We start from the raw sequence: 15,983 nt of genomic DNA, 5'->3' as shown, positions 1-15,983 counted from the left end.
ATTGCAAATGAAGGTTTTTTTTAATCTGACAAGGATTTTTTTTTCCCAGACCCAAGGATTAGAAAAGCAAACACAGAAACCGAGCACAATGCACAGTACACTGGTTTGTAAACTAAATATGAGGGTAGAAAAAAAGGTAAACTGTCTATTATGCAATTTAGTAAGTTTTCATAAAATGCAAAGACTAACATACCTTTTTCTTGTATCACAGAAATTAAAAAAGGGATACTTCCGCCAAGTACGAAAGGCATTTAAAAAATATATGTGGATTCTGAACAAAGTAAGGAGTAAGTATATTGGCAGTCATTTTCTACACATGCGAATCTACACGTCTAATCTATGGTAGTAATATGCTGCAGTGGCTGTAGGCTGGCCCTTGCATCTTCGGTTTGTAACCTACGACCTACGCCTTACGACCAAAGTACAAAGAGTATAGTTCCTAGCCACAACCATTGCTGCATATCAAAATGATGGTCCCTGTAAATTAGCTACTTATAAATTTACTGTTTGGACCATCGTCTGCAGCCATTTAGCCAAGACATTACAGCGTGCACACAACTGGCGCATTACACCACACCCATATTCACTTATAACTCCACTGCTTATGACTTCCATCCTGGGTGCATGGCCTTTGGGCATGCAGTCAAGACTCTGGGTCCTGGCCAGAAACACCACAGCATATCGGAACCATTGTGCCTTGTCATTTCACTATGTACCAAGTTGGTTTTGGGAGCATGGCCTTTGGCCATGCTCACAAAATGGTACGCCCTCCCCACAATCATCTCAATGATGTTGCATATTACAAGTGTACCAATAGCTGTGATATGGTGCAGTAGTCTGTAGCCACAGGCTACAGACGTGAGTTTGAGGCCATAGAAATATCAATATATGAGTGTACAGTATATAAAATGCACAGTTGCTTACACCTGCAGTGCTATTACTTTGTTCAAATAATCCGCCTCCTGGCCACTACTAACACACCATATGACATCCATTGCGGCATATAAGAACACTACATACAAATGTGCTTTTGGGGGCATAGCCTTTGGCCATGCACCCATGATTGCAGCCCCTCCCCACAGCCGCCTGAGTGATGCACTACCACACCATATCACACCCATTGTGCCTTGTAAGTACACTACAAACAACTGTTCTGTTTGGTGCATGGCCTGCGTCCATGCACTCATGACTGCAGACCCTCCCCACAGCCATCTGACTGATGTTGAATACTAGGGGTGTCTCTGTAGATCTGAAATGCTGCACTGTTTGTGGGCAGGGCCTAAAATCTTAGGTGTATGTCCATACATTTCAATATATGGTTGTGAAGTGGCTTATAACTCCAGTGCTTACAAGTTTCCTTTGGGTGCATACTTGGGTGTATGGCATGCAGCCTGCAACCATGCACCCAAAAGTACACATCTTGGCCAAAACCACCGCACTAGGTAAAACCCATGTGGGCTTGTAAGTGAAGAGGTTATAGCTTTGCTGTTGGGTGCATGGCATTCGGCCATGCACCCAAGACTGCACACACTCCCCACAACCAGGCAATCGATGCGTATTACTATGGGTGTATGCATGGGTGTGACATGCTGCAGTGTTTGTGGCCAGGGCCTAGAGTTCTGGAAGTAAGGCCTTCGCCCTTCGACCGACGCCCATGCATCCAAGATTCTAGGCCCTGGCCACAACCACCATAGCATGTGACACCATTAGCGGGGTACTAATGAATACAATACCCATAGGAAAAATTAATGCAATTACGGCATGTTGGCAATTTCAATGTTCCCTAACACCACGCGTGTCCTTGCAACAGTTACAAGTTCCCTGTGTACTGCACGGACTGAAATACTGCCCTTATTGGACCCCCTCATTTTCTGTGCGTACAAGGTGGCCATAGAAAATACATCACAAAGAGATTATAACTTTGTTATTGGATGCATGGCCTTCGGTCATGCACCCAAGAGTGCAGGGTCTCCCCACAACCACCTCAGTGATGTGTGGTAGTGTTTTTTTTTTATATAGGTGTGGTATCCTTCACTGCTTCTGGCCTAAGGCTTCACTCCTACTTGTATATCCATAGATATTACATGGGATGGGTGTGCAGTGGCTTGCACGTCCAGTACTTATAACTTTGTTGTTGGGTGCACGGCCTTCGGCCATGCACCCAAGACTGCACACACTCCCCACCACTTGGTAATCGATAAGCAATACTACAGGTGTATGCATGGGTGTGACATGCTGTGGTGGTTGTTGCCAGGGCCTACAGTCTTGGAAGTAAGGCCTTCAGCCTTCGGCCGACAGCCATGCATCCAAGACTCTAATCCCTGGCCACAACCACTGTAGAATGTGACACCCATGGCGGCGTACTAATGAATATAATAATAACCATCGGAAAAAGTAATGCAATTATGGCATGTTGTCAATTACAATGTTCGCTACCACTATGCGTGCCCTTACAACAGTTACAAGTTTCCTGTGCACTGCATGGACTGAAATGCTACCGTTATTACACCTCTCATTTTCTGTGCGTACAAGGTGGCCATAGAAAATACATCATGAAGATCAACCCCCAGAACAAATGCATTGATCACCCATGTAAATGCAATTATGGCATGTTGTCTATTTCAATGTTTGCTACCACTACGTGTGTCCTTACAACAGTTACAAGTTTCCTGTGCACTGCATGAACTGAAATGCTACTGTTATTATACCCCTAATTTTCTGTGCGTACAAGGTGGCCATAGAAAATACATCATGAAGACCAACCCCCAGACCAAATGCATTGATCACCCATGTCATGACACAGCAAAAGAGTTTCATAAATATAGCATGTGTACGCTGGTTGACGCTCCACTATCGGCGGATCCAAGATGTCGGGCACAGCCAAACAATCTGATGCAGAACAAGTCTCGCAGCAGCCAATCGGCAGAGACGTCGCATGTCCACGGTCATGACACCAGCCCCTTAGCCAATCGGTATCTTGTCCGTGAACCAAACAGGGAAGTGTGACCGCGAAGCAGACATAGATATCACTACTTTTTTCAGACCTACTTTTTGGTCATTTTAATAAAAAGTACTGCACGGAAGGTCACCAAATTTACAAAAGCACGCTTTCTGGACGAAGCCCCTGTACCTGCCGCAAATTTCGTGAAAATCCGTCCAGCGGTTTGACCTGTAGCCGTGCGCAAAGTTTTTCCCACATTCAGTCTATGGGAAAAAAGATGTTTTGGGACCCCCCCCTATAAGTTTTGCCCCCCTGAACCAAACATCTCCAAATTCAGAGTGGCCCATTTACTTTTTTTGCAAAGTTTGGTGACGATTCGACCCGGGGGAGCGGAGTTATAGGCCGCCCAAAAAGTGCTCTTCCTATGGAAAAAGCATTCAATGAAAAAACTTTGTGAAAGGGACGTTATGGTTAAGTTGTACTAATAAAAACCTATGAAATTCAATGAAAAAACTTTGTTAAGGGGATGTTATGGTTACAGTAAAACCGAAAAAAAAAAGAAATTCGACAGTTATGGTAAGCTAAGCAACCATAACTCGTGCCACCAGTGTGCAGTGCAAGGACTAACACCCATGACATCAAAGATGTCATCACAAATCTCATTCATGACATTTTTCCATTGAATTTCATAGGTTTTTGCTAGTGCAACTTAACCATAAGGCCCCTTTGATAATGTTTTTGTTAGTGAATTTCATAGGTTTTTAGTAGGGCACTGTAAGCAGAACGTTGCTGTAAAGAGGATAGGTTTTTGGTACAGCAACATAACCATAACGTCCCGTTAACAAAGGTTTTTTACTGATTCCTTGGCTTCCTCATGATAAACGTGTGGAAAGGGCAAATTGTTTGGTGTATGTATCCATTTGAGCTACCCCTTACTTTTCCGAATAGTGTTGGTGTATCATACCAATTACAGATGTACATAGTAAAGGTTGTTTAGTGTGTCAGGAGGCTCTCTTTTTGTGTTAACAGTGCATGATAAATCAGTGCCGCACACTACTGGCCGAGATGACAATATGGACGTTTCCATTGGGACACTGCACCTCGTTGACATATGTGCAATCACACTGCAACTGTCCATAGGACTCCATCAGTGGCTGCATGTCCACATCTTCAAATGCACTTTTAGGTAGTTGTGGAAGCGCATGTGTTTCCGTTCCACACCTAGACCCATTCATACATCATCCACTGTATGCTGGTAAAACCGCCCCTGTCACCAGCCTTACAGATTCATGCAGTAGGTTACCCCATTTAAAGTACTGCTGCCGACTTCGCGGGTGGCTCTGCAAACCTACCAATGTGTGGCTAAAGTACTCCTAACTGTATAACGGCCACTGGTAAACAAGGAACAGCAACCTGCAGTGTCATGTGGGCGTGTTAAATGTTGCATTACTTTGATTTATCTGCTGCTTGCCTTGCCATGACCCATGAAACAGATACATTGTGTCTGCACTCAGCAGTGTGATGGATAGTATCAAGAGGCCGTGGAAGAAAACATGTAACTGCAGGCGGGACAGTTGGCACTAAGTCTGCAAAATGGCAAAGCTGGTGCACCTTCCTCACGCACATACTAGGCCTTTTTTCTCCCATTCAGGACTCTCAACTTTAGATGGCTTCTCACCGGCTCTAATGTTAGCATTGTGAGCTTGTTAACCCCAAGAATCTGTCCTATTGTGCTACTTGATTGCCGCTCACTATCTTGTCTGCCTACGCTCGCCAGTTCTCCCCCTCGCCCACCTACTCTATGGTGCTCTCTGTCTCTCCTATCTTCTCTAACTGCTTCTCTATCGACTATCCTGCTCTCCTCACTAAATCTGGTAGGAAGAAGTTTAAAAAGGACATCCTGGTCTCCAGCCCAGGCCTCCCTATTGCTGACACCTATACCAGTTCCTCCTCCAAGGAAACTCTCACTGACATCCTCTTTGTCGTTCCTTCACCAGATCTATGGACCCCTCATACGGTTTCTGTTCTCTCTCCTTTCTCCTCTTCTCCCATTAATGGTGGTACCCATTGGGACGCCCTCTTGTCCTCCTTCCTATCCTCTAAGGTCATCATTAATGTCTATTCTAATGGGACCGTCTTGGTCCAAGGCCCTCAGGCCAACCTTCATCTCTTCGATAGACGCTTTCCGTGCCTCATCAAGTTCCTTTCTTCTCCTGCTGTCCCCTCCCCCCTTTCCTTAGCTACCTTGCCTTCCCACTCCCTCTCTGCCCCCTCTCGGGCACTCTCTACACTTCCGCAGGGCATACCTCTGATCTGTACCACTCCCCGGAAGTCCCTCAACCTTCTCCACATTGCCACTCTTAACTCCCACTCCGCTGTCAAACACTCCTCTGATATCTGCTGCCTTCTTGAAGAACTTGACCTCAATGTCCTCGGTCTCACTGAGACATGGTTTACGGCCAGCTCTGTCACCAGCTTTGACACACTCCTAACTGATGGCTACAAGATCCTCTCTGAGCCCAGGCCCAACCGCTCTGGTGGTGGCGTAGCCCTTATCTTCCCTGAGTGGATTCCTGCCTCTGTCATTCCTACGCAGGCCTACTCCTCTTTTGAATGCCTCGTCTGCAGGCTCTCTCTCTGACCCAGCCATTCCCTTACTGTGGCTACTATCTATCGGCCACCTGGTCAGATTTCTTCCTTCCTCTCTGAGTGGGCGGACCCCTCCTCCTCACTCCTGGCCTCAACCACTCAACTCCTCTTTCTTGGAGACTTCAACATCCACCTGGATGCCTCCTATCCCCCTCTGAACTCTTTCGCAACCTCTGCGACTCTCTCTCCCTCACCATTCTCCCTCTGGCCTGACTCATTCTGCAGGGCACACTCTCGATGTTCTGATCTCTTCAGACCTTCCCCTCTCTGTCCCTCTCTCCACTCCTCTCTCCTGGCTGACCACTTTCTCCTATCCTCCCACCTCAACCTCCCTACCCCGCAGGCCAAGCCACCTCGTCACTGCCACCCACCTTCTCAGTCACCCGACCCATGAAGCGCGTGTCAGCTGAGGCTTTCGCCGCCACCTTCTCACCCCCTCTTCCCCCCCTGGATGACTCTCACCCTGACACAGCCCTCTCCATGCTCCACTCTTCTATATCTGATACTCTCAATATCCTTGCCCCTGTCATGAGAATATGCCTGAAGCGCAAAGCCAAGTGTAACTCCTGGTATGACTCAGACCTCGACACCCTAAAACACAAGTGTAGGGATGGCGAGAGGAAATGGCGTGCTTCAAGTTCATCCTCTGACAAACTGGCCTGCCGCCTGCTGCAAAGGCAATACCGGCTCTCCGTCCTCACCAAGAAGAGAGTGGTTAGAGGTCAAAGGATCGAAAAAAAGGGTCGAATGACAAAAGGGTTGTCAATTCGACCGAAAAAAAGGATCGTTTTTTTTTTTGGGGGGTGGGGGTGTCTCCCCCCTAAAACCCTGTTTTTGGGGTAAAAAAACCCTTTTAAAGCTACACTAGAGCAAAAAAAAAATATATATATTTTTTTTTTAAAAATGTGATCGTTTGGTTTTCAGTCGAATGCACTCGACCCTTTTGCATTCGACCCTTTTGCTTTTGACCCTTTAACTGGACACCGAAGAGAGCTCATATCCAAGCCTGCGTCTCTGCGGCATCTAACAACTCGGCCGAACTCTTTAAAATCTGCAAGGAATTGGCCAAACCTGCTGCAGTCTCTACCTCGCCTGTCCTTTCCCAGGCCCTCTGCACGGCACTGGCTTCTCACTTCATTTAAAAAACTCAGGACATCCTGTCCTCACTCTCCTCCTCTCACCCCCCTCCCGCTATTCCCTGCTCTTCCTCTGGCCCTTCTGCAGCCACCCCTCCTCCCTCTTTCTCAGCCTTTCCCCCTTTCTCTCCAGATGAGGTTTCTAGACAAGTCCGATCTATGAAAGTCTTGTCGAAACAGGTTCACCCTTGTTCCTCCAAAACTATCAAGGATCACATCGACTCCCTGGCTCCTGCCCTGGCAGATTTCTGCAATCACTCCTTCCCCCCCTGAAGTCTTCCTTCCCCCCCTGAAGCACTCCCTTGTCCACCCTCTTCTCAAGAAACTCTCTGCCAACCCCTCCTGCCCGGCTAACTATCGCCCAATCTCCATCACTCCCTTCCTGGGCAAGCTCCTGGAGAAATTGGCCATCTCCCAGCTCAATCTCCACACTGAATCTGTTGGTTGTCTTCATGACCATCAGTCTGGCTTCAGAGCTGCCAGAAGCACGGAAACTGCTCTCCTGAACATCCGTGAAGACTTGCTCACTAACTTCGACTCTAACACCCCTTGCGTTCTTATCTTGCTTGATCTCTCTTCTGTCTTTGACACTGTCAACAATGCCATCCTGCTCAACTGTCTCCGTGATAACTTGGGTATCACTGGTCAGGCTCTGGCGTGGCTGACTTCTTTCCTCTCTGACCGACCCTCCCAGGACCAACTTGGGTCCTTCCTCTCCGACATCTTTTTCTCTACCTGTGGTGTCTCCCTGGCTGTTCAACCAATACCTGGCACTCCTTGCCCACCGTATCGCCGCTCTCTGTCCCAACTTTCAGTGCTATGTGGATGATACCTAGCACATTTTCAGGCTACCCTCGGCCTCCTCCTCTCCTTCCCTCATCTCTGACTGTCTGTCTGCCATCCAGGAATGGTGTGCCGCCAACGACCTTTGCCTTAATGCCAGTTAGACTGAGATTCTACTCATCGGGACACTCACTGCCTCCTTCCCTGCAGCTCTCTGGCCGGCCTCTCTTGGCCCTCCTTCCACTCCAACCTGCAAGGCTAAAAACCTCGGGGTCATCTTCGACTCTGCACTCTCCTTCTCCCCTCACATCTCTGACGTCTCTAAGAAATCACACTACCAGCTGCACCTCCTTAGAGGTATTCTTCCTTTCCTCTCCTTCCCCCAGAAGCTCACTGTCTCCAGAGCCCTGGTCCTCTCCAAGCTGGACTACTGTAACAGCCTCTATCTAAATGTGCCTGCCTCCACTCTCCGCCCTCTGCAACTAATCCAGAACAGGACTGCGAGACTTGTCCTTGGCCTCAAGCCCAAGGATCGTATCTCTCCAGGACTGAAATCTCTGCACTGGCTCCCAGTGGCTGTGAGTATTAAGTTCAAAACCCTCTGCATTGTACACAAGGCCTTCTCTCTTCCTAAATATCTTCCTTCTCGAGCTCTTCGCTCATCTGCCTCCAACTCCCTTAGGGTCAGTCGCTTCTCCAAGCAAAGAGTTGGTGGCAGATCACTCTCTTCGGCAGGGGCCTCTCTCTGGAACAGCCTTCCTGCCTCCCTGAAACTCGAGGAGAACCATCTCCGGTTCCGGAAACACCTCAAAACCTTCCTCTTTGCTGCTGCTTTCTCTCCTCCCCTCCCTTGATGAATTCCTGATTGAAATTGCACTGGTTACCTGGCCACCCTTTCTGGTCTCTGGCCCAGGCTCCGTCAATTACCCACCTGCACTGCCTCCCTGGCAACCCCTGCACTTGGGGACCGTTTTTCTGTATCCCTTCAGTCCCCCTACCAGCACTTACGTCTGCACTTCCTTGCACTTGCCACTAGCTGGCTGTTTTATGTGTCTTATTTATTCCACTTCCCATGTGCTGCACTTTCTCCTCTGCCTCCACCCTGCGCACTTTTCCTTTCCCCCCTTCCCATGCACTTGCGTGATCTGAATGACACCTGGCCTAGTAGGATCGTTGTCTGACCTCCCTTGTTTCCCCCCCCTTGCCTCGTCGCGCCTTGAAACACTTGTGTATAGGCGCGTTATAAATGCCATATCATATCATATATCATATCATACTAGTGCATATAAAGGCAAGTAAGGAAAAAGCAGAATATGCAAAGCACAAACAACCTTAGTGGTGGTTGGAAAAGCGCTGAAGTTACATGGGTCGCACAGAATCAATGGCTTCCTGCTGCACGTAATGAAGCTGTGTTTCACGTTGTTGTAAACATTCTTGTATTCCACAATGCATGTATATTCGTGAATGCCACCCCTAACACTAATGGCATAGCATAAACTGTTTGTACTGCATGTGACGACAACTGAAATGAAAGCACAAGGGACCAGTGGGCAGGCTACCGGCCTTCCAACAATTACATAGTGTACTTTCATGTACAGCATTTCCCAAATTTGCTGCGGGCAACAAGAGGGCCACTCCTGTAGGGCAGCAGAGCTGTAAAACAACCTTTGCAAACCATATGCTGCGCTACAGACCCTTACCCGGCAAAGAGCCTTCTATTGTTCATGTACTGCAACGCACTACTGTACAGAGGGTAGGTACTTGGAAGTGCGTGGGAACGGTCCTTATGGGAGCATTACAATGACTGGTGCCTATGTAGGTGAGAGCCACCCAATAATTCCATCTCCCGGCATGGTTCCATCTAACTTTCAAGCAGGGGAGCGGACGTCGGTAGTTGTGGTGGCTCTTAAAATAACATTTGGTTTCTTTTTGTTTTTTTTTTGTTAAAGGTGCTTCCGTAGAAACACGTTTTTTTTCGGTTTTAATATGTAAATGTGTATTTTCAAAGTCAGCTCACATTCTTACAATAGGGTGTTCAGTGCAGTGTGTAGATTATGAAACAACATTTCATTGTCACTGTGCGACAAAGACATGCCATTTGCCTTGAAAAGGTGTATGTATCGCAAACCAATTTTCTCATTCTTACAGGAGAACATCCCAGCAGCACTCAAGAAGACACACATGCTTCTGTTGATGAGACCCCTTCCGACCTCTGGCTGGTGACAGGAATCATTGGAATACTTCCACACTATTCTCGGGGGTATACATGAGAAAAGCACCTTGGCAGTAGGAAAGATGCGCTGCACTGCTTTCATCATAATCTTCAGTTGACGGAACACACAGGGACAAGGCATGTCACCCATAAAGAAGGCTCCAAAGTGCACAATCACAACAGGCACAGTTGCAGAAGAGGCCATGCGTCGACATTCTACGAGCAGTCTGCCGAAACAGCCCGTCTCAACACTACACCACAAAGCGTCCACTCCCTCCAAACTGAAATTGCCAGACAAGTTTTCTTGGAGGGCATACACGCACAGATCTTCCACAAAGCCATCACCCATGACGAAAACTGTGCTTCTTGCCATGTTTGCCAGCCGCAGTACACAAAGTAATGAAGAAAGTGAATGCTGCCCTTTCCTGTGACGCACACCCCGAGCACCTGATCAGCCAAAGGCCATACTCCCATTCCCATTGGCCAGCATGCTGAGAAGCGCAGAATTTGGCACGTGCCTTTCTCCAAGTACCGCGAGGGAAGCGCCCCAGTAAAGCAGGAGGAGCCCTTCTTCCTATTGGCGCGCGTTCCTTTGACGCACACCCTGAGTACCACCTGATAGGACAATCGCTACAGTCCCATTTCCATAGGTCACCATGGTGAGAAGCGTCGAATGTGGCACGTCGGGTCCCCAAGTACGTTGAGGGCCAGGCCTGATTGAAGCAGGAGAGTCCCTCTTCCTATTTCCTCACACCCTAAGCATCCGATTGGACAATCGCCACAGTTCCATTTTCGTGGCCGCCACCCGCAAAATCCCCTGATATGGCTTTCGTGCTCCGTGCGAGCATGGGGGAATAACTTGCAACCAGGGTAGGGGTAGTTTGTGGTAAGGGGCGACTCTTAAAAGAGCCTGTTGTTTTTTTTATTTAGATGCTTCTACAGAAACAACTTGTTTTTGGTTTTTATTAGCTTTTGTGTTTTCTTGTGCTCACATTAGTACAAACTCTTCACCGCATCCTGTAGCCGAGCAAACAAAACTGCATTGCCAATGGGTGACAACAAAATGCTATTTTCTTGGAAAAACTCTGTATTTCCATAAGTAATTAGGTCATTGTTGCAGAAGAACATTCAACGAGCCAACAAAAAAGTATAAATGCTTCTGTTGATGAGACACCATCCTGCGTCTGGCTCGGAACAACATCCATGAGCACTGGGCCATACTCTTTGTGGTATTATAGATGAGAAAAGCACCTTGGCGGTGGGAAAAGGCATCCTCACGACATTCAGCAATCTCCTCAGTCTACGGAACAAATCTAAGCAAGGCAGGTAACCCATATGCCTGCCGCCGTAATGGATGATGATTACATCTACTGGAAAAGTAGCAAGGTCTTTGCAAAGTGCATGCATATCAGCGAAAATGCACTCATACACAGCGTTCCACAATGCGTCCACTATTTCCAAACCAAAATTGCAGTCAAAGTGTCTTTGTAGGGCATAGTTGTGCAGATCTATCACAAAGGGATCACCTACAGTCAACACAATGCATTTTGCCATGTCAGCCACCCTCAGTACGCAGAGTATAATGTACAACAGTTTCACCTCCCCTTTCTATTAACCACACCCACACTACCTGATTGGCTAATTCCCCGCAGTTGGCCAAGGTGGTGTAAAGGGCAGATTTTAGCACGCGTGCTTCCCAAAGTAGCGCGAGGGCTCCACCCCTGTAATGCTGGAGCCGTCCTTCTTCCCTTTGCGCTATCTTCTCTGCAGCTCTACTTCATTGGGTTACACGTAAATAGGCACAAACGGATCCACCAATTGCATCGAAGCCACCACCATCCAACACAGTCACTCCTGTACAACACTTGAAAAGTACCGTTACACATTTACAGTACAAATGTCGTGCCATTCCAAAGCACGTCCACTACAAAGTTCAATGAAAGTATGCGCAAATTCTCGATCCGCATACATCCACATAGCCACCCACGAGCAACTTTTTTTGTATTTTCTCTTTATATGCGTTTCTGTTTGCCTCTCCTCACATTTTTACCACATTCTGGTCAATGCTTCTTGCACAGTGTAAAAGAAAACAGCATTGCCAATGGCGCTCAAATAAATGCCATTTCTACGGAACCACTGCATGTATTGCGACCTCATGATCTCGTAGTGGGTGGAGAACATGCCAGCAGTCTGCATAAACTCACGCATAATTCTGTTTATAGCACACCTTCCGACTGCTGGCTGGGGACAAATTACACTGTCATGGACCCACACTCCTCCTCTTGGTGTTATGCATGAGAAAACGACCTTGGCAGTAGGAAAAATACGCATCACTGCAATCAACTACCTCATCAGGTGACAGATTACTCAATCGTCCACACGACATGTAACCCAAATGTAGACTTCCATAGTGCACCACGACAAAGTCCACGTTCATGACGGATGCCACATATCTGCAAAGGCGAACCATCCCGCCGAAACTGCAGTCACCCAGACAGGCCCAGAAGGCATCCACTCCTTTCAACCCGAAATTACCAGCAACGCCTCTTTGCACACAACACCTGTGCAGATGGCACACAAAGGTATCATCGACGATAAGCACTGTGCATCTCTCCATCTCGACCACCCTCACGACTCAGTATTGGGACAAAATGGTACTGCCCCTTCCTATGAACCACGCCCTAAACTCCTAGTTGCCTATTTCCCACAATTCCATTTCCCTTTCCACCCTGCTCATAATGGCTGGATGTGCACGTGCGCTTTCCCATCTACAGTGAGGGCCATGACCCAGTAAAGCTCAGACAATACTTCTTCCCCTTTACACGGCCACATTTTGCAGCACTCCCCCATTGGGTGCTGTCAAATTTTCAAGCATGCATGCACCAATCACATGCAAAACCTCTGCATTGCAACTCACTTGTGGTGCTGTAGCACGTCAACAATGTGCTCCAAACCCATTCTCCAAAGATCACCACCCTGTGCCTCCTGCATTGTCAAACCTGCATTGCTCAAGTGGGTGTGCTCCTTGCACACATTCCCCCCACCATAATTAAACCATGCATGTCAGCATGTCACCAACTACCACTGGGCACATACGCACCACTGGCACCAGCACTCCTAACCAACCTCCACACCGCAATGGACATGCACAGCATTACATGCACGGGTTACCATAATGTATAAACATTACACTTTCTCCGGCACCCCTATGCCCTTTCGTTCACATACTATTGTCTTACCCACTTCCACTCAGAAAGTATTGTGTCACTGCCAACTTAACCACAAAATGTTTACAACATTGTACACAGCACACTATCCAAGTACATATAAGATGCCCTTCAACCATACCCTCTATCATACTAACAGTATGCAAACACTACACCCAGTGCCCACACTGCATGACTTTTCACTGCAGTATCTCCAAACACAGCGCACCGCCATGGAGCTATGCATCAACAAATTGCAGCAGTTACCATACTGTACAAGCAAAACACTCACTCCTGCATCCCTGTGCACTTTCAATCACATTTATTGTACCACTGCCAACCTACCCACATTCTGTTTGCAACACTGGCCTATAACGGCTGTGATGTGCTCCACAACCATTCCTTACATTTCACCACTCTCTAACTGATGCACATTCAAAAATGCATTACTGCCATGAGTGTCTTCAAGGCCTAGGCTCTTGAGTGCATGGCCTACGTCCTACGGCATTCGGCCACACCACCCCTACCCACAGCCATTCCCAAAGTGTTGTGTCACTAACTACAACATTTTCACAACATTGGGCCTACTTCAACAAATCTGCACACAGCATGGGCCTTGAACACACCCACAGCAGCATAATGCCACCATGCATGTCACCATGTCACCAACTACGACCATCCACATACACACCACTGCCACCAGCACTCCTACCTAACCTGCGCACTGCCATGCAGCTATGCAGCAACAAATTGCAACAGTTATCATAATGTACAAACGAAACACTCTCTCTATTATGCTCACCTGGTCTCTGCGGAGGCGTTGGGGCATGGTTGCAGCCCTCCCAGGAATTAGATCACCCCCGTCAGGCCTCTCCCTCTGCAGATAAGATGTGAGCGGCGGCAATTGGTGACACAGCTACTGTGTGGATATGAGAGAACGTGAGTGCGCTGATCTGTGACTATTGTATCTCACTCTTCTCCCCAAGGTGTGGTTTCTGTGAGCATGTACCGGCCCATAAGGCTCACCTGTTAATTATGGATGATAAGCTCTCTGACCTGCTACTTCTGGCAGGGGCGCTTGTCGATGGGACCTAGTTTCTTCACTGATCCCCGGTAAGTAATAGTCCAGTCCAGCTGCGACTATGCTTCTCCTGGTTGATAGTAAGTGTCTCTCAATGTCTCTTATCTCTTTCCCTTTCTGTTTACTCTTTGTCTCTTCTTGTTTTAATGGCTTTGTATTATTGCTCCCAATATTGTTGTCAATTCTTGAATAGTGTTTCTCTTCTGTTTTCTTCCCAATAGGTGGAAATGCGGCCCAAAAGCAGCTCCGGGGCGCAGGACGCAGCCGGTTGGAAGATGGCAGAATCCGCAATGTCCGACAGCAGGTAAGTGATGGTTTAAGGAAAAGCACGAGATTTGGTGGTAGCGCGACTTTAAGCTGAATGGGCCTCATTACGAGTAGCCCGGTAAAAAGCGGGTTCATTACCGGCATGCCGGAATGAGCGGGTCCGTGCTCGTATGAACCCGCTAATAGCGGGTGATTACGAGTGCTCGAGCATGCGCGTTCCCCCATGCCGGTAGTGGCAATACTGCCATGTCGCTAAAGGGCCTCCAACTCCCCTATACGGGCATCGTGGGACCTGCCCATAGCGGTACCACCTCATAACAACCCCTAAATACCGGCATAGTAATACCGGCATGGTAATACCGCGTTCGCAAAAAACGGACCCGGAAATTACGTCATCGCGCAGGGACGGGAAATGGGCCGGCGGCCATCTTTAAAAACACAATCCATTGCCATCCTCCCCAACCACCAGTCCTTTTGTGTTGTACAGTGGCAGAAAAGAACCAGGAGTTCCAAGGCTACCAGGAAGGCGACCCCCAGGAAGCGCAAACAGCATTTTTCAGACGCTGAGCTAAGTATGCTCGCTGACACTCTGGCCCAGCATGCGGACACCATCAGGACCACCGACATGAAGCATGCGGCCCAGACCAAAAAGAAGGAAGTCTGGCAGGAGGTCGCACAGAGGGTGTCGGCAGTGGAAACCACCCCAAGGAGTGTGCACGACTGTCGCAAGCGGTGGGATGACCTCTGCCTCAGGGTGAGGAAGATCCTGGCAGAGAACAGGAGGGCCGCCATGGCGACAGGCGGGGGCCCACTCTCCATAGTGAAGTTGACGCCATGGGAGGAGACAGCCAGTACCTTTATAGATCCCGAGTACATAGAGGGAATCGGTGACCAGGAGGTGGGCGCCGCATCATCCACAGAAGAAGGTGAGTGACCCATCACATCCCTGTAGGCTAAACCATGATGTGGCACAAGTGACGTGGAATTAAGACTAGGCAAGGCAATGCATGTCCCAGGCCCACATCAACATATCCAGTCAAGAAGGTGTGCCACACCCTGCTACACACAAATGCATGCTGAGTGCCAATCCCAATCCCAACACAAATGCAACATGACTCAACCATGCCCATGTAACTCACCACACAGACACCATACCAATGCCATGCCACCAGCCATGCATTGATTTCCCACATGCCCCCTCAGAACACCAAATGCCACACCTCTGTAATAATTTGATGCATGAATGTATGAATATATCACAGTGCAATAGATTATCGCTGCCATGTGACACCATTACTGATGACCTGCATCTCTTCTATCCCCCAGGCACCGATGAGGAAGATGGCAGGCAGGACAGGGGTGCAGGTGCATCCACTTCACGGCAAGGGACCACCACCACCACCACCCAACCCCAGAAACTGCCCAGAGCAACAGGCAGTGTGCCACACCGGGTAGTAACCCAGCAGGAAACTCCTGCAGCCACAGTCCAGCAGCAGCCACCCACAACAGTGGGAGGCGTTTCCATTCCCGCTCCGCCAACCACCGCGGACGTTGTGGATGCTGAGGTGGAGAATGAGGGTGACACAGTCATGTCCGCCACACCCACCCCAAGCCCCATTACCAGCCTCCTCCCCCTACAAAGGCCGAGAGCATTGACGATCCCTTCCTCCACGACTCGGACCTTGGAGAGTCAGACATATGCCTCTTT

At 48.5% G+C, this 15,983-nt stretch overlaps 1 protein-coding gene across 1 annotated transcript in view; it reads left to right on the top strand.

Annotated features, from left to right (window-relative positions):
* LOC138452791 (adhesion G-protein coupled receptor F3-like) overlaps positions 1-15,611 on the top strand; it is a 110,574-nt gene extending 94,963 nt beyond the window's left edge. The window contains exons 9-10 of the mRNA XM_069605134.1: positions 14,230-14,312; positions 15,602-15,611. Coding sequence (XP_069461235.1) covers positions 14,230-14,312; positions 15,602-15,611 — 93 coding nt within the window. The remainder of the gene's footprint in view (positions 1-14,229; positions 14,313-15,601) is intronic.
* Positions 15,612-15,983: the final 372 nt, after the last annotated feature.

Source organism: Ambystoma mexicanum, chromosome 4p (genome assembly GCF_040938575.1).
Source record: "Ambystoma mexicanum isolate Mex_15411 chromosome 4p, UKY_AmexF1_1, whole genome shotgun sequence".
Classification (NCBI taxonomy): Eukaryota; Metazoa; Chordata; class Amphibia; order Caudata; family Ambystomatidae; genus Ambystoma; species Ambystoma mexicanum.
This window is presented reverse-complemented; position numbering and strand designations above follow the sequence as displayed.